At 37.2% G+C, this 19448-nt stretch overlaps 1 protein-coding gene across 1 annotated transcript in view; it reads left to right on the top strand.

Moving 5' to 3' along the window:
• Positions 1 to 19448, top strand: part of OEP80 (outer envelope protein of 80 kDa) — a 149469-nt gene that overhangs the window by 40129 nt on the left and 89892 nt on the right. The window contains exons 2-3 of the mRNA XM_089825818.1: positions 18994 to 19087; positions 19286 to 19368. Of these exons, the coding sequence (XP_089681944.1) occupies positions 18994 to 19087; positions 19286 to 19368 (177 nt within the window). The remainder of the gene's footprint in view (positions 1 to 18993; positions 19088 to 19285; positions 19369 to 19448) is intronic.

Genomic DNA, 19448 nt, shown 5'->3' with positions numbered 1-19448 from the left:
TCCTTTAGAGCTTATAGCTCTGATACCATGTTAATTTCTTAAATTCAGTATCTAGTTAAATAGATCGGATCTAGATTTAGACAACTAGATTTATTTAATGAAATAAAGCAGCAGAAAACTTAGAAAAGCAAAACATAGTTCATATGCTCTTCAATCAGTTCATTATTCAAAATAACTTCAGAAATTACAAGAGCTCCTAGTACATGGGAAAATGGTTCTGAAACAAGTGATTAACAAAACAGAAAACCTGGAATATACTTGGTATTGCTACCTTCTCCTTTACTGTTAACTATTGTAAACTTCCTTCTTTCTGCTCTGCTGAAAATTAGGAATCTCTTCTTTGATTCTCTCTCTCTCTCTCTCTCTCTCTCTCTCTCTCCTCCTTGAGGAAGATTATTGAATTCTATTATAACCCTTAGCCTCATTTTATAACAGCAGTTGGGAAAAGTAGAGTCCTATTTGAAGTCTACTTCCATAAAGTAGAGTCCTACTTGAAATTTACTTCCATAAAGTAGAGTCCTACTTGAACATTTCTTCTTATGTGACTACTTTAATTAGTTAGGTGGGTAAAGTAGATTTCTACTTGAACTCTACTTCCTCAAAGTAGAGTCCTACTTGAACTCTACTTTTAGCTTACCTTTATGAGCTACAATTATCAACATTAAGAAGGCTACTGTTGTGGATTAAATTAGAAGAGGAAATTGTTTGATGATGCTTGGTTATTCAACATTTAAGCCCTGGATATTCTTGGCTGAATACCCTGTGAAGTTCTTTTTTGATGTGAAAGACTATTTATTAATATCTCTGTGTCGTAGGAGTATTGTCCTTTGGGTGCACAGGTTTATATGTTTTGTTTCAATAATTACTAACTATGATAATGGTTATTTTAATTAATTATCAACTGAGCTCTTTGTTCACATATGACTAATGTAATATTATTCCTGTAAGAATTTGCCTTAGGGCAGAATTCACCCAAGACCAAGGAACTCAAAACACAAGCACAAAGTAGACCAGAGTATGATCAAAATAACTGTATATTATTCAGTAAAATGTACAAGTACACTAGGAGTGCCTGAATATAAAGGCCTCTGAGATGCATCTAGAATGCCTCAGAATCAACATCATGATAAGTCATACAACCAGGCACATGTCCACTAGATATGGGTTATTCTCCATTAAGCACGGAAGTAAGTGCGATGATGAGAGGATAAGCCTACAATGGTGTAACACACAAATCAATGTTGTAGACAACATGTGCTAAATTAGGAGTGCGAATAATTGTGTTGTCTACATGACAACTCAGTGAATGATGCAAACTCCAATGTTGTAGACACCATGTGCATAATTAGAGTTGCGTACTTCTGTGTTGTCAACATGACAACTCAAAAAGGTGTGCAAGCTCCTTAGTGTCTCATAAAAATAAATAATAAAATAATGCACTAACCTAAGTAAACTTAAGTAAAGTCTAAATAGTAAATACCTATTTACACCAACAATTCCATTTGTATATTTGTTGATGGTTTTGCTGGAAGGAATTTCCATTGTCTTATCTTATTTGTTATAGGCTATAGCCGTTTATTATTAATGCCAAGATATCTGCTGTCAACCCATTGTATATGAGGATGCCAACTCAAGCATTAAGTGGCTCTGCAATCATTTATTCAGCCGTTATTGTCTTCAGAAAGCGATTGTATGGTCAATGTGCAACTGTCCATAGATGGAACCCCTGTCAATATTCTTGTGCGTTGGAGGTGATCTCCTCCTGTTTTTTTCTTCCCAAGTCTTGTTCCCATTTCGCACATCATCATTTAATTATATATTTAGCCGGCATTCTTATTCCTTCTCCTGACAATACATCTCTGATTGATCATTACTATGGAATGCAATATACAATATACAAGCAATCCTTATTCAGTACTCAGAGAATACGTGTATGTATTTATATCCTATTCCTGCAAAACGTGTATCCTTCAGAACATAGTCCTCTCTCTTGCTACATTAAATTGTATACTTTTATAATTATATATATTATAATTAGTTATTTATTTATTCCTGTGATACTATTATTATTTTAATATATTAGATCTAATGATAGATTATGGTATAATTCTGTTCAAGATATATAATACTATATCATATTGTATATGTATTCTTTATATTAATAATATAGGTAATTTGTTATTAAATTATTATCTATTATTTATTATTAAATCCTTTTCAAGAAAGGGGACGTCACATAGGACAGTTTGGTGCCTTGCAAGAGAGGACAGTTGCAAGGTTGCTGCAAATTATTATAAGGAGGCATCTCATAAGAGAGGAGTTTTAAAGAAACTCTGGAGGTGAAGAAAAATTATCCACCGTAAGTAAATAGACAGATCCTAGAAGTGAAGGAGATCGTAGCATTAAGCAAGGAAGCTGTTTTTTAAATTTCTTAACCACCTTTGTTGGTGATGCATTGCTTCTAGTGCTTTTGTTCCTTTATTTTGCTTGCCTAGGATGTTCTTATCCAGGAACTTTTTGTGTTGCTGATGCATTCTAGAGTTCCATTGACCTACTTTGGGTCACTGGCATTGTTATTGACTAATAGTCGAATTCACTCATGCACTAACTAAGCACTCAACCTTTCTGTTTCCTATAGTGACTCGCATAAGAGCAAATGGCATTCTAGATTTTGTTAAAATGTATAAGATAATGAAAAATAAAATGAAGAATGAAACTGAAAATAAATCATAAGTAATACTTATTTTTTACCAGGTTGGAGCAAGTTCTTTTTTCTATTATAATTTTTCAACTTCTTTTTTTATAATTTTTATATTATTTCTTGGGTATTAGTTGTCATCTAACAACTTCTCCTAAATTTTTGTGTTTAACTATAAATGACTTCAACAAGGACTAGCTGAGGTGTCAAAACTGGACAATTTTATGTTTATAACTGATATATGAAATATTTTAACCTTAAACCTTCATTCTTGCAAGACTATTCTTTAGTGACACATCATAGCTTTGATAATTATTTGTGGGATCACTAAGATAATGTTATTTCAGATGCATCTTTTGAACCTTTCCTTGTTTTTGTTGAAGATTGTAGCTGTGATAGAGATCTTTATCTCTGGATTTGCTATATGTTGAAATTGGGACAATACCTTTGTATTGTGTCAACCGCTAGAGAAGATATTTATGCTGATATTTCCATCATATTAAGTGAGAACAATGTGGCATTCACCGTGCGTTAGGTGTCTCATTATATGAAGAGACATGCAACATGCGAAGAGCCGTGCGTTTGGAAATACAAAGAGACTTGCTTTTGAAAATTGAAGAGACCTTCGGTTGTGATATAAAGAGTTTCTCAATTATATATATATGATATCTCTGTGTGATAAGGTACTTATGTACTTGAGCATTTTTTATATTAATAAAAGAGATTTTTTTGGTGTGGCTGGTTTTTCCCTTCAAGTTGAAGGGTTTTCCTAGGATAAGTTGTGTCTTTTGAACCTATTCTGTTCTTCTTTTATTTATTGTTGTTTATCTTTATTTCTGGGCAAAACTTTAACATGGTATTAGAGTCAAGTTGGATAACAAAAATTAAGGGAGTGTTAAAGTTGAATAGCTACAATAGAGATTTTTCACGTGAGAATATCTTCCGTGTAGGATGCCTTTCGGTTTTTTCTTGGTGCTACTCTGCCATGAGTTTCTTCAATTCTTCGTATCTAAATCCTAAGTCACAGGGTTCGCCGAATTTTCGGCTTCATGTTCGGATTTCGGCGAACTTCAAAAAAAAATAAAAAATCGTTAAATTCAGCAGAAAATTCGTACGAAATCATTCTAACTGTCTTTTGGCAGAGAACATATATCATAGGAGTCATTTTTTAGGGTTTTCGGCCAAAAAAAGACTTTAAAATGAAGCTCTATTTGCTCAAAATTATTTCTTCTGAAGATCGTTTCTAAAGGACGGCAAGGCAAATTGTCTACCACAGCTTGCAAATCATTTACGTCGTCTATTGCAGGTCGTGGCATGGGAAATCATTAGGCATCTGGTGTTTGACATCATTTGCGTTTGAAGTAGAATCATTTGCACATCTGCATCTAGAGTAGAGGCATCTGAAGTAGTCGTCAGTTGTCATTTATGTAGGTCGTTTAGCGTCTGAGATTATTTGCGTCCGAAGAAGAGCGTCCATGTTCAACATCTGATAGTAAGGTGGTTGTAGCGGTACGATCCTGACAATCTCCCAGTAGCGGCGGCATCGACAACGACTATTAGCAAATCTCGACTACCATTTCTAATAGTTAGTAACATTGTTATAATGTATTTCATTTTAATTTAGGTTTCAATAGTTAATAACATTATTATAATGTATGCTATTTTTATTTATTTATTAATAGTAAAATAATTATGTATATTCTTTATTAGAAAAATATTAAATTTATATATATTTTTTATTAACCTTCTTCTCATTAGTAAAATATTAATATATTATAATTTTATTTATTATTACATTACTTTTTTGTTTTATTTTTATATTTATTTAAGATAAATTTGATGTCGAATTTTTCCCCAAATTTTTTTGGACCTTGCCGAACTTGATCCAAACTTCATAGTTGTCGAACTCGAACTCGAACTCAAACCTTGTGACTTAGTATAAATCTATGTTCGGGTCCAAGCTGTGATGCTCGATGTTTGTTTGGGCTCTTCAGACTTAGCTCTGCTGCTTTTACATATCCTTCATTCGTTTTTGGTTTGAACTGGAGTTTCTTGTTCTTGTCCGTTTGTGTGACTACTTAAATGATACTCTTGCGGTTCATGTGAATTTCTTTCAGCCTGCTGTTGCTTTGTCAGTATATTCTGTTGACATGGCAGCCGAGTCACACCTTTTTGTATCGTTCATCTGCTCTCGTCAGTTCATCTACACGTCGGTTCAAGTTTTGGCTCCTCTTATGCTCAAACCTTGTCTTTGTGTATATTTATTTTCGTCTCCTCAGTGGCATGGTTCATTACTTAATATTATTTGATTGTCGTGTCTGATGTGGCAGAAGAATTTTACATTTGTTTGTGGAGTATACATGATGACTTGGCTCATGCAAAGGACTTTCAGCTGTGTCGAGAGTTTTTGATTATGCTGTTTTGACATCTCATGGCATCGTTCAACTTCATATTATTTAGGCGTCTTTGGTTATGGTTCGTTGTTTATTTCTGACATGGCATCCAAGTAAGATGTGTGTGTGGTTTTCTATCCCTGCTGGCAGTCTCTCTTCATATGCTGATTGTTTTTGTATTGAAGATGTTAGTTATTTTAAAGGTATCAGTCCATTTTTTGGGTTATTTTAATATCATGACTCTTCACTACCGTTTCTGGTTTTTCAATATTAGCTTTGTGCGTGGGCAAGGAGATTAAGGCGATCTGGTTATTTTTTCTGAGGATCAGAATTATTAACAACAACGGCCTTTCTTATTTCTATCTGCTGTGCATAAATGGAATTCGAAGTTTTGCTATTGCTGATTTGAATGCATGAAGAAAAGTACTTCCGATGGTGGCAGATATATTCTGTTTTTTTTGCTATATTAATTAGAGTGTGTGATTTCTGTATCTTTGTGATACTTTTATGATTATCAGCTGAAACTAATTGCATCAGATATTTTGCAGGGTCATTGATTGTCAGGTTGTTGATATCAACTATGAGTAGAAGTATCTTTTTTATGGGTTGCAATCAGATGAAATGTGAACCTTCTGCAGTCTCAGTATGTATTTGTTGTGAAGATCATCGTGACCAGGATTTAAGAGTCTTGATTTGTGACTCCAAAAAATGTATCCAAGACAGTATTTTGGGTTGAGCCGTTACCAGATTATTCTTATAAATAAGTCTAGACTGGTGGAGATTTCGTGGGTCACCTATGCAAGGATTCTAAATTTGTTCGGTTGTAGTCCTGCAGTGGATTTTTGCAATGCAGTTGATCAAATGTGTGTGCTGAGATCCATCTTGAGGGTTTAAACATCATTTTCGTATATTTCTTCTAAAGAAAAGGGGTAGCCAACCCATCAATGACTCCAAAGTAATCTATAGGAAAACATCATTCATAGGGAGCATGAATGACATATGGAGAATACTAAGTCCTTTACAGAGGATCAACAAGTTTAAGTATCAAAGTGATTGCAAAAGGTCCTTGTTTGCTCAAGCATTGTAATCTTTTGAAATTTATTGTGTTCATTTAGCTGTGAGAATGCAGCCTGTGTTAATCCTGTATAACTCTGATAACATAACTGATCTGGACTGCAGATAGTACGGATCTAGTAAAGCATTGATATTCTTAGAAAGGATTTGGCCTATTAAATACCTTATAGTATTAACCTAAATCGGCGTCTTTCTTGGAGCATTTAATAATGTTCTAAATGTCATAGTTATTGTTAGTATTTACTAACTAATTTATTTATTCTTGAGACACTGATCTGGGCAATATACTCATTGGTTTGTGAGTAGGGCTGACCTAGAAAGAGTCATCTCCTTTCTAAGGACATGCCTCTTGGGTACCTTATAAGTAAGAGATAGGAATGTTGATAAAGGACACGCAAAGAAAATAAGTCTGCTCCTTTAGTGTTCTCTGCCTCATTCGACTGACTAGCAGAATTAATTATATAGTTGCAGAACTATACATCAGTCAAAGGATATTGTATATACTTTCTGGTATTGATAAAGACCATCTTCAGCAAAGTATAAAGGCTTTATATCAGATTTGGTTGTTCAGAAGTTGCAAAATATTTACATGGTATCAGAGCTCTGGTAGTCGAAGCTAGGCTTTGCAAATTGACAATCAGTTTTAAAATATCTAGCAACTCCTTCTACCTTCAATGGCTAGCACAATCAGACTCACAGATAGGTTTGATGGAAAAGAACACTTCGTTGCTTGGAAATTCATAATTATGATGATTCTTGAAGACAATGATGTAATATAGTTTGTTGATAAAGAATCCAAGTGACTTGATCTTGATCCTCATAAAACTATTTGGATTAAAGCAAACAGGAAAGCCATGCAAATCATACTAGATGGGGTTAAAAATGAAATAGTACCTATGCTAATGAAACATCAGACAACATTTAATATGATGTGTGCATTACTAAATGCATATGAGGTTAACAATGCGACTAGAACCCTTGCACTAAAAAGGAAACTAAATCATAAACAAATAAAGAAGGGAGAATCTATGAATACATACTTCCTAAGGGTAGCTAGTCTAAGAGATGAACTTGCAAGTATAAGGACCATAATTGAAGACAAAGAGCTAACACTTATGGCTATAGATGGGTTATCGGATTCATGGTAAACATTCTCACAAGGAGTAAGTACTAGAGACAATCTTCTAGACTTCAATAGACTTAAAGGAGGTTGCCTTCAAGAAGAATCTAGAAAACTTAAGAAAGGAGGAAAATTGAAAACTAAAGATGAAGAACTTCATGTTTTCAACACAAATTCTTATAAAGGTAAGAATAAGCACTTCAAGAAGAAGAAGGGTAATCAAAGAAATGACAAACCTAAGAAAGATTTATCCAAAATAAAATGCTTCAAATGTGTAAAATTTGGACACTATAGATCTAATTGCCCTGAGAATACAAAGCAACAAGTAAATTATACAAACGTTACTAGGCAAGAAGAAAACTATGATCCTGAGAAACGTGTATTTTATTCTACACTATCAAATGAAGTATCAAACACAACATGGGTAATTGATAGTATCATCTCGACACATTACAAGATACAAAGAAGTACTAGACTCTATATTAGAAGAAGTTAATGACAAAGTTACCATAGGTGATAATTCCTCCCATTCAGTCAAAGGTATTGGGAACTGCACCTTGAAACTGAAGTGAGGTATTTCTCTCCATCTCAAAAGAGTACTCTATGTGCTAGGAATAAAGAGGAATCTAATCTCTTTTACAACACTTGAAGATGATGGACATAATGTTGCATTCATCGACGGTAAAGTGATGACCTGGTCTAAGAACTCTTCATTTAAGAAATCTAAGTTGATTGGTCAAAGAAAGGGATACTTATATGAATTAAACATAGAACCTATTCAAACCTTAATTCAACCTATTCAAGCCTTAATTCATGAAGCTGCTGATATAAACAAAATGTGGCATAGAAGGTTAGGACATCTAAACTTCAAAACCTTATCAACTATGGAGAAAATGGTTACTGGTTTACCTAAGTTGAATAAAGATCATTCAAACATATGCAAAGGATGCGCTTTGGGTAAGAACACCAAAATTCCATTTCATGAAACACCAAAAGTCCTCCTTTCTCCTCTCTCTTGCATGCATCCTGATGATGGATCACAGAGTGTGATCCGAAACGTTGATGTAAAAAATTGTTCACACAATCAAATCCAAAAATCAAATGACAACAACTAGAAAAACTAACAATGTTTTGGAATTAGTTCACTCAAATTTATGTGGACCTATGTTTGTTCTTTCTCTTGGAGGATTTTGGTACTATATACTTTTTATGTATGATTTCTCTTGGAAAACATGGTCCTACTTCATAAAATGTAAAAAAATCAGAAGAAATCCTTAAGAGATTTAAAGAATTCAAAACCTTAACTGAAAATTTATCAGGACACAAAATTAAAACTCTTAGGACTAATAATGGAGGGGAATGCACTTTAGACTTGTTTAAAGAGTTTTGTAAAGAAGCAAGAATTAAGAGGAAGTATACTGTTCCTTATAACCCACAACAAAACGGGGTAGCAGAATGGAAGAATAGAACAATTATAGAAGCAACAAGCACTATGATATTTGATCAAAATTTAGAATATTGTCTTTGGCCGTAAGCCTCTTGTACTTCTGTCCATATCCAAGGACTAAAACATAAGTTCTCTCTTCCACCTTAGAGATAAAACTCTTGAAGAAGTCTTTTCTAATGTTAAACCAAATGTAAGCCATCTTAGGATATTTGGGTGCCCTATATACATAATGTTCTAAAAGAAAAGAGCACTAAGTTAGAACCCTCCGGGAGGAAAGGTATTTTTGTTGGGTATAGTGAAACATCTAAGGCATATAAAATTTTCATACCTAGTCAAAAAAACATTGAACTTAGTAGGGATGTAATATTTGAAGAAGATTTAGCATTCAAAAGAGCCCTTAGTTCTGAAGATCTTACATATATACCTAGTTCTGAAGAAAATCATGAATATGAGTTTCAGAGGGAGAACATTGAAGAAATTGAAGATGAAATTCAAAATCTTAATCTTGAGTAAACTCAAAACCATAAGAAAATACCACTTTTGGGCTATTAAGACTATAGAAGAAGCACAAGACTTCGTTGCACCATCTGGAACCTTTAGAGAAAGCAAAAGACCCCAAAGATTTTCTAGTTATGCAGCAAATATGAGTGATTTATCTAAATTAGAACCAATTAATGTTTCAGATGCTATTAAACATATAGCTTGGAAGGATGCTATGATGGAAGAATACCAATCCATTATTAAGAATGATGTTTGGGAAATTGTTCCAAGGCCTGAAAGAAAATCTGTTGTTTCTTCTAAGTGGATATTTAAAATCAATCATGTTGCTTATGGTAGCATTGAAAAATATAAAGCCAAATTTGTAGTTAGGGGATTCTTTCAGAAGGAGGGAATTGATTATGAAGAAACCTTTGCTCCAATTGCCAGATACACCTCTGTAAGGGCAGTCTTAGCTATTGCAGCATCGAAGGGATGGAAAGTACATCAGATGGATGTGAAAACAACATTTATGAATGGAAAGATTACAGAAGAGGTACATTTGGAACAACCTGAAGGATTTGAAACTCATAAACCTAAAGTCTTTGTTTGCAGGCTCAAGAAAGCTTTCTATGGGCTTAAACAGGCTCCAAGGGCATGGTATGAAAGAATTGATAAGTATCTCTCTAGTTTAGGATTCTCCAAGAATGAAGTGGATTCAAATCTCTATTATAAAAAGGATAAAGATGATATGATAATTTTGATACTATATGTTGATGATTTACTAATAACAGGAGATGATCATCTTATAGATCAATGCAAGAAAGATCTAATCAAAGAGTTTGAAATGAAAGATTTAGGACTCCTTCATTACTTCCTAGCACTGGAAGTATGACAAAACTCTGACAACATCATACTTAATCAAGGAAAGTATACATTAGACATTCTAAAGAGATTTGGACTGTGGAATTGTAGACCTATGTCTTCTCCAATGGAGACTAATCTACACAAACTTAAGGAAGCAACTGAAGAATCACCCTCCATAGATTCTACTCTTTATAGACATATGATTGGGTCTCTTATGTACTTGGTAAATACAAGACTTGATATTTGCTATGTTGTTAATGCCTTAAGTCAGTTTATGTGTGAGCCAAAGGAGATTCACCTAGTTGCAGTCAAACACATCATGAGATACTTACAAGGCACTCTTAACCTTGGGCTCAAGTATGAGAAAGTTGACTTGGACTTACATGCGTACACAAACTTAGATTGGGCTGGAAGTGTTACTGATAGGAAAATCACTTTAGGATGTTGTTTCAGTTTAGGTTCAACGATGATATCTTCGATATGCAGAAAGCAGACATCAATAGCATAGAGTTCCACAGAAGCTGAATACATTGCTGCAACAATGGCCTCTCGGGAGGTAGTTTGGCGTAGAAAGTTACTTGTGGGATTATTTGGTCAACCCATGAACCCCACTATTATTCATTGTAATAATCAGAGTTCTATCAAGCTTTCTGTGAATCTAGTTTTTCATGACAGGTCCAAGCATATTGAAATTCCTTACCATTATGTAAGAGATATGGTAGACAGGAATATTGTAAAATTAGAATACATTTGCACTACAGATCAGACAACATATATTCTTACCAAACCTCTCTCTCGAGTGAAGATACATCACTTCAGGAAAAGACTTGGTATGGTTGAATTATAATACATTTGTATTCTTTAATTATTAATGAAATAATTTTGAGTTAAAATTATTATTGTTAGGGTATTGATTGTTATGGGCTCCGCCATTTGTATTCATTATTTAAGAGGTGATGACCTTTGAGATAATGAACACTTGTATAAAAGACATTATGAGAGATGACGATCTCTTAGATAATGTACTGAACAATAGAGAACTACCGTTAGATCTGGATGAGTTCAAGATCACATTGTGATATAGACATTTCTATGCATATGAGTCACAACTTGGATAAAGGAAGAATTTAATCATTCTCCAGATTTTATCCTATGAACTGGGAGATTTAACTCAAGATCATATTGTGATATAGGCCTGCCAGTACCTATGAGTCACAATTTGGATAAAGGAAGAATTTTATCATTCTTTAGATTTAATCCTGTGTATTGCATTCCATGCAATATTGTTATCACAAGTATAAGTGATAAGTCATATCACAAGTATAGTAATATGACATAGTATCACGTGTTAAATGATACCACATGCTTAGAAGATTTAGATAGATATAGAGTATCAATATATGCTTGTTCATCTTAATTGATGTTGCTAGCTATGATTATCTCTCAGTATGATTATCAAGTTAAGAGGGAGTGTTAATCCTATATAACTCTGATAACATAACTGATTTGGACTGTAGATTGTATGGATCTAGCAAAGCATTGATATTCTTTTAAAGGATTTGGCCTATTAAATACCTTATAGTATTAACCTAAATCGGCGTCTTTCTTGGAGCATTTAATAATATTCTAAATGACATAGTTATTCTTAGTATTTACTAACTGATTTATTTATCCTTGAGACGTCGATCTGTGCAATATACTCATTGGTTTGTGAGTAGGGCCAACCTAGAAAGAGTCATGTCCTTTTTAAGGACATGCCTCTTGGCTGCCTTATAAATAAGAGATAGGAATGTGGATAAAGGACACAAGACAAAAATAAGTCTACTCCTTTAGCATTCTCTACCTCATTCGACTTACTAGCAGAATTAATTATATAGTTGCAGAACTATACATCAGTCAAAGGATACTGTATATACCGTTTGGTATTGATAAAGACCATCTTCAGCAAAGTATAAAGGCTTTATATCAGATTTGGTTGTTTAGAAGTTGCAGAATATTTACAGCCTGTGCTAAGAGGGAGTGCCAACATTTTTTCTTCTCTCTTATTAATTACTATATGTTAGCCGACTGGATGGTTCCGTCGGTATTTTGCATTCTGTAGCCGACGGTCCGGCGATGTTCTTGTAGCCGACGGTCAGGCGATGCTTCTGTAGCCGACGGTCCGGCGGTGTTTCCGTAGCCGACGGTCCGGCGGTGTTTCTGTAGCCGACGGTCCGGCGGTAAATAGTTTGTAACGGATAGAATAATTGTGGCCGACGGACTCCTTCGGGAAGGTTCGGCAGTAGTATTTATATCCCGTCTGGGATCATTGTAAATTATCATTCATCTACTATTGCGAATATAATACTGCTGTTCGTGTTCTATTGTCTGTATGCATTCATCTTTGTCTCTACGCTAAACATTTGGCGCCGTTGCCTTATGAATCTGGAAGGTGGGAGGAATGAAGATTAATGCCAAATCAGCTTAACAAGGATCGAAATCAGGCGAAGGGAAAAGATGGAATCCGTATTGCGCAAGAGAATTTAATTCTAGCACAGCAAGCCGAACGCCGACGGAGATTTCAGAGGATTCTCAACGAAAACCGAAGTGCGGAGGAATTGTTGGAGGAGACTCGTCAGCGGGTGGAATTGGTGGAAGAAGCACGGGAGGAGTTCTTGAATTTGTGTTCGCCGAGGGAAGAAAATTCAGACGGGAGAGCATCAACTCGCACGGCTCGCAGTGCCGACGGAGCAGCACGAGCGTGGAGTAACCTCTTCGTCCAGGATAGACTTCCGCGGGAAACAATTTCGGAGGATCCTTCGTCTTCACCAAGGGTTTCAGCTGTCGACACCTCCGGTGAGGGAGACCAGTCTGTCCCTGTGAGAGTTCAGACTGACGGTGTGGGAGTGTCGACTGCCGGTGTGGGAGTGCCGACCTCCAGAATTATGGCGGGACCCAAAGAAAAATTACCAAAATTTGAAGGCGATGGTACAGCCGACCCCCTCCGACATTGTAAGACATGTGAGACGATTTGGAGGGCAAATGGAATCACAGATGCCGACGAATGGGCCAGGCAATTTCCGGCAACCCTACGGGGTGTCGCGATTGATTGGTTTTCGGATATGGATCCACAGAAGCTGGATACATGGGATAACATTAAAAAGGAGTTTTTGGCGGAATTTAAACTCTTACGGGATGATAATGAAATTGTAGCGGAAATTTTCAATACCAAGCAAGGGAAGCACGAAACTGTCCGCGTCTATGCCAGGAGATTAAAAGATTTAATAAACAAAATGGAAAGCAAGCCAGCGGACGGATTGCATAAAAGGTGGTTTGTGGACGGCCGACGCTCGAAGTTGCGGAGGAAAATGAAAATTGTGCCACCGTCATCATATGTGGACGCGTATAATAGAGCACTGGACCTTGAAAGTGAGCAGAAGACAAAGAAGAAGAAAACTAGCTCCTCTGATTCTGATGATGACGAGCCTGCCGGAGATGATAGTAGTGACGACGAAGGCAGCAGCAAGAAGGTTCGTGCCCTACAGAAGGATATGGTTCGCATGATGAAGGAATTTAAAAACATGCAGAAGGAGCCAAAAGGCAGTGAACTGTGGTGCACGGAATGTAAGACCGACGGTCATACTAAGGGATCGTGCCCGAAGAACCAATTCTGTGACATCTGTCAGATCATGGGCCATTCGACAAAGGACTGTCCTTTTAACATGAAGACAAGAGGATCTCCGCAGGTGCTTCTTACGCAGCAGGCTTCCCCGTCGGGCAATAACGGAAATGCAAACATTGATGGTGCCACATCCGGAGGGTATAGGAATAATAGCAGAGGGCAAAATAACAACAATGCAAATAATAACAATAATAATGGAGGCCGAAGTCGAACCCAATATGATGCAAACGGACGACCGATCGTTCAATGTCGAGCGTGTAATTTGTGGGGTCATTTTGCGCGAGATTGTACAGTGGCAAACACACCGAAATTATGCAGATGGTGCGGACCCGGCGATCACGAAGATTCCAAGTGTCCAAAGGCTGGAGTAAATTTGATCACTGTCGGCACGGATGTAGAGGAGGTTCTGGCAATTACATGGAGGCAAGCGGAGGAAAAGAGAAAAGTGGGGGAAGTGCAGGCGGACATTGCAAAGGCATCGTCGGCGGAAACATCTCAGTTGAAGGACATCACCGACACCTTGGCAAAGAACTTCGCAGAACAAAGCATTGTACGGCAGATCTTACAAACAGAGATACCGGTCAAGATAAGTGACCTCCTTCTCACAATGCCCCAGTTACGGACGGCTATTCTGAATCATACACCGTTTTCGGAAGCACCGGAGGACACACGAAGGAATAGTAGGGAAGTAATGACAACAGATCCAATGCTGCTGGCACTCACCTCCGGACGGCATCCAGCGGTCGTCGAGATGGAGATTTTGGGAAATGTTTTGACAGAGACAATTGTTGACGGAGGGTCCGGCGTGAATGTCTTACCGGAGGATACTTGGAAGAAGTTGGGAAAACTGACGTTGTGGCCACCTGCATTTCAGTTGCTCACGGCAGACCAACATGGAATCAAACCGTTGGGAATTCTGAAAGCGCAACCGGTAACAATTGGTACGCAACCATTTTTATTGGATTTTGTAGTCATTCCATTAAAAAGAAAAGGCTATGATGCTATTCTGGGACGGGATTGGTTGGTGCAAGCAAAAGTAAAACATGATTGGAAACGCAATACCCTAGCAATGGAGCGCGGAGGCAAAAGATTCATAATTGACTTGCATACGCAAATGGTCGGTGAGGAGGCAGCATTGTCAGATTCTGACAGTGAAGGCGAAAGTGATGACGAAGGACAGAGGAGAATGGAACCGGATGAAGGAGGAGTATTGAGACTTGACGGAGGATCGAATGACGACGACCTGGACTCGGTTAATGGCCTTTACCACTGGCAAATAGAAGACTACGAACTCTTTCCGAGTTGCAATATGCTAAGGGTCGACGAAGATGAGAAAAAGGAAAATGAATGTCCGGAGGAATGCAGGGAAGTGGAAGAAGGAAAAGTTGCCATGGTTGAAGCTGAGGGGAAGAACATACAGTCTCAACACAAAAAAACGAAAGATTCCACTGTCCGGTACATGGTGAATAGACCGCGCGGAAAGAAAAGGTCACACTGCAGCATAAAATTAGTGGAAGGGCACCGACAGCAAGGAAATAATCCAGTTGTGCGACGACCGCAGGCACAGTGGGCAACAGAAGTAGCACACAATAGACGCAAACTCTGGCATGACAAGCATCTAAGACATAACAGATTCCAGACAGGACAATTAGTACTGAAGTATGATGGCCGTAACGAAATCAAGCCGGGCAAATTCAAAGTGCGATGGATTGGACCATATCAAATCCGAGAAATTGGCGACACGGGGACAATGAAATTAGCAACCTTGGACGGACAAAAGATAACTCAGCTAGTTAATGGATCTAAGTTGAAACCATATCGTGTAAGGAAGTACTCCCCGGCGGTGAATCCTTCCGTGTCATCAGTACAGCATTCCCTGGCGATGACGTCACTTAGAGGTACTGTTGTTGAGTAATGTATGCTGTTCTAAAAAAAAAAAAAAAAAAAAAAAAAAAAAACAAAAAAATGACGACAAAATCAAGTTGTTCAGAATGAGTGATAGATGATGCCAAAGGGAAGGGGACACATCCGTGGTTGCCAGAAAGAGTGCAGAATTGGCAGATAATAACAGAAATGATGTGTTCCGTGCATTTTTGTGTAGGTTTCGAAGTGCTAATTTGGTCTTGGCGGCGAGGGGCGTTGCCCCTCGACCCCACCCTGTACTGCGACAGGGAGCGCACCCGGGGTGCTGCCCCAGGACCCCGCGAGGGCGCTGCCCCTTGACCCCGCCGGGGGCGTTGCCCCCTGGACCCCCAGTCGTGGCGGATATCAGTCGTGGGAGTCTGACTAGCTGAGAAGAGTTGAAGTTGCTGCAGGCATGGACTTTCTGTGTACCAGAGGCAGTGGGAGCAGGTGTTGGCTGTGAGGCTGTCTGGGTGGATGCGTAGAGAGCTCGGGAGGAGCTGATCATCCGGTTGGAGGCAGTGCAGTGACACTTGGCTTAGGGTACCGAGGAATTGAAAACAAAGAAAGCAGCACAGGTGGCTATCAAGATATTTTGTCAGTCGTCAGGAGATGACTTTTCTTTTTGGGGGGGATGGTGTTAGCCGACTGGATGGTTCCGGCGGTATTTTGCATTCTGTAGCCGACGGTCCGGCGATGTTCCTGTAGCCGACGGTCAGGCGATGCTTCTGTAGCCGACGGTCCGGCGATGTTCCTGTAGCCGACGGTCAGGCGATGCTTCTGTAGCCGACGGTCCGGCGGTGTTTCCGTAGCCGACGGTCCGGTGGTGTTTCTGTAGCCGACGGTCCGGCGGTAAATAGTTTGTAACGGATAGAATAATTGTGGCCGACGGACTCCTTCGGGAAGGTTCGACAGTAGTATTTATATCTCGTCTGGGATCATTGTAAATTATCATTCATCTACTATTGCGAATATAATACTGCTGTTCGTGTTCTATTGTCTGTATGCATTCATCTTTGTCTCTACGCTAAACACTATAACGAGTTCTTTTTTGAGAGGGAGAAGTTCGAGGTGCAATCCCTTGTTAATGAGTTCTCTGTGAGAGAAGTTCGAGGTGAAATATCTTAACTAATGAGTTTTTCTTTGCAAGAGAAGGTCAAGGCGAAATCCCTTGCTCCACCCTCTGTGAGTAGGATGGTGGATCTACACTCTGCAACTAGGCATGGTGGAAATGCATTCTTCTTTGGGAGAAGTCTGAGGTGAAATTCCTTGTTTCACCCTCTGCGAGTAGGGATGGTGGACCAACCTCTGCAAGTAGGCATGGTTGCAATGCAATATTCTATGGTGGATCCACCCTTTGCAAGGTATGGTGGATCCACCCTTTGCGAGTAGGTATAGTAGAAGTCATGTGTGTGACTCCACTTTAATTTTATGCGCTTATGATGTAACTATGTTGAATAATGTTATGTTGGGATAACAATCTATGTTATTGACATCTTTGGTTGCAATTATGTGTGCTTGCCGTACTAAAGATCTCTCTCTTGCTAAGGGAGTGTTGAAGAATGTAGCTATGATAGAGATCTTTATCTCTAATTTTTCTATATGTTGAAATTGGGACAATACTTCTATATTGTGTCAACAATTAGAGAAGATAATTATGATGATACTTAGTCATATTAAGTGAGTACAATGTGGCATTCAACGTGTGCTAGGTACCTCTATATATGAGGAGACATGCAACATGTCACGTGTTTGGAAATATGAATAGACTTTCTTTTTGGAAATTGAAGAGACCTTCGGTTGTGATATGAAGAGTCTCTCAATTCAATATATATATATATATATATATATATATATATATATATATATATATATATATATTGCTTTGTGTGATAAGGTACTGTATCGAGCGAAAACATTGTACTTGAGATTTTTTATATCAATAAAATAAATATTTTTTTGGTGTTGCTAGGGTTTTCCCTTCAAGTTGAAGGGTTTTCCTAGGATAAATTGCTGTGTCTTTTGTACCTATTCTTTATCATTATTTCTAGGTAAAACTTTAACATTTTTGATGTTTATTTCTTTTAGTCTTCTAAGTATGTGATACATTGATGAGTTGGACATTCAAAATTCTTGGTGATATGTGAAATGGTTTACTTAATCTTGATATTTGCAAGCTAATCATTTGTGAGACCACTAGGAAGACATTTTTTTTCAGTATGCATTTTTCCTTTTTTTAAAGTAATCTCAGTTACCTTTTTTTTGAAAGGTAATGGGCCCAAGCCTAGATTAATTACTAGTACTTGTTGAAATTTATTATTATTATGTGTTAAGTTCAAGTAGACTCGAACTCAAGACCTCCTACATGAGAGGCTCAAAAGTTACTGTTGTGTTGTAGACTCTTGCCTATCTCTTTTACATTTTACTTTGTATATGTGAATGATATATTTGATGAATTTATGTTCTAAATATTCAAATTTTGTTAACTAAATGCCTCCATGTTGCCATTAGCAAGTATTCCCTATTTTCTTCATGATGTGAAAGCTGAAAGGAACAAGCTTTTATCCGGCGCTGAAAATAAAAACTCAATATCACATGCCAAATTAAAAAAAGAAAAAAAAATGAAACAAGAAATATAAATGTAGCTCAAAGGAAGTAGTAGTGATATGATTCTTGTTAAAGTTGGAATAGCCATGAAAGCAATTTTCAGTTTAAATTTTGTTTCTCGTTTAACTGTTATTTCAATCCCTGAAAATGCCACTTTTGAGGAATTTATATTTATGGTCGCTATCTCTTTTTCATGCCAATGATGATTTTTTAAAGCTTCAGGTGATCACTTTAAAATTTAATTACATGACATTTTCTTTTGTCTTCTTGCCATAGTTGTTTGTAGTACTAAGCAGTTTTTTGTGCTGTACATGTATGTATGCATACATTTTAAATGTAAATCACTTAGTAGAAGAATATATATTATGAATTTAGATAGAAAGTTTTGGCTGTTTAGAGTATGGATTGGGCTTTCGAAGTATAACTGTCTAGTGGAAGCAATTTTCAAGTCATTAAAAACTTTATTTTGTTACCATGATGGCATGATTGACTCGCTTTAGGATTTCTCCTTTTTGTGGTCTATTTCTAATTTCTAGATTATGCATAACCTAAGCAATTGTCAATGCATTAAAAACTTTATTTTGTTACCATAATGACGTGATTAACTCGCTTTAGGATTTCTCCTTTTTGTGGTCCATTTCTAATTTCTAGAATATGCATAACCTATAATGAGTGCATGAGCTTTATATTTTGGTCTTAGGTTCGAGTCCAGAATTATCTGATTCTATTATCTCTATGTGATTCAAGGTAGAACCAAATCAAGAGTTTAAAGGTTTGATATGTGAAGGTGCAAATGTTCTGCCAACAAAGTTTGTGGAGGATGCATTTAAGGAGGACTATGGTAGGCGCCTTAAATTTGGCAGTTTCTATTTTCACTTTTTGTTATGTTTTACCATAGCTTGTGAATAGAAAATGTTAGCCCAAAAGTTGGAAGTGTATCTGATTATATAGTGCTGGGAAAGCATATTCTACCTCTTCATTTCATTTTGAGAAATAACTTGTCAATTTGAGCTGACTTTTCTGGTGTCAAGTTGTGCAGGAAAGATTGTTAACTTTCAGCGCTTGGATAAAGTGCTGAGATCTATCAACAGCTGGTACTCAGAACGAGGTCTTCTTGCAAAGGTAAGCAATCTTTGCTTTGTGTGAGAGGTTCTCTGTATGGTTAACAATGTAAGGGACTTCTCTCCATTTGGATTTGGTTG

This window comes from Cupressus sempervirens, chromosome 4 (assembly GCF_028749045.1).
Source record: "Cupressus sempervirens isolate cs-2001-9-10 chromosome 4, ASM2874904v1, whole genome shotgun sequence".
NCBI lineage: Eukaryota > Viridiplantae > Streptophyta > Pinopsida > Cupressales > Cupressaceae > Cupressus > Cupressus sempervirens.
The sequence above is the reverse complement of the archived record's forward strand: the minus strand, read 5'-3'. Positions and strand labels throughout refer to the sequence as shown.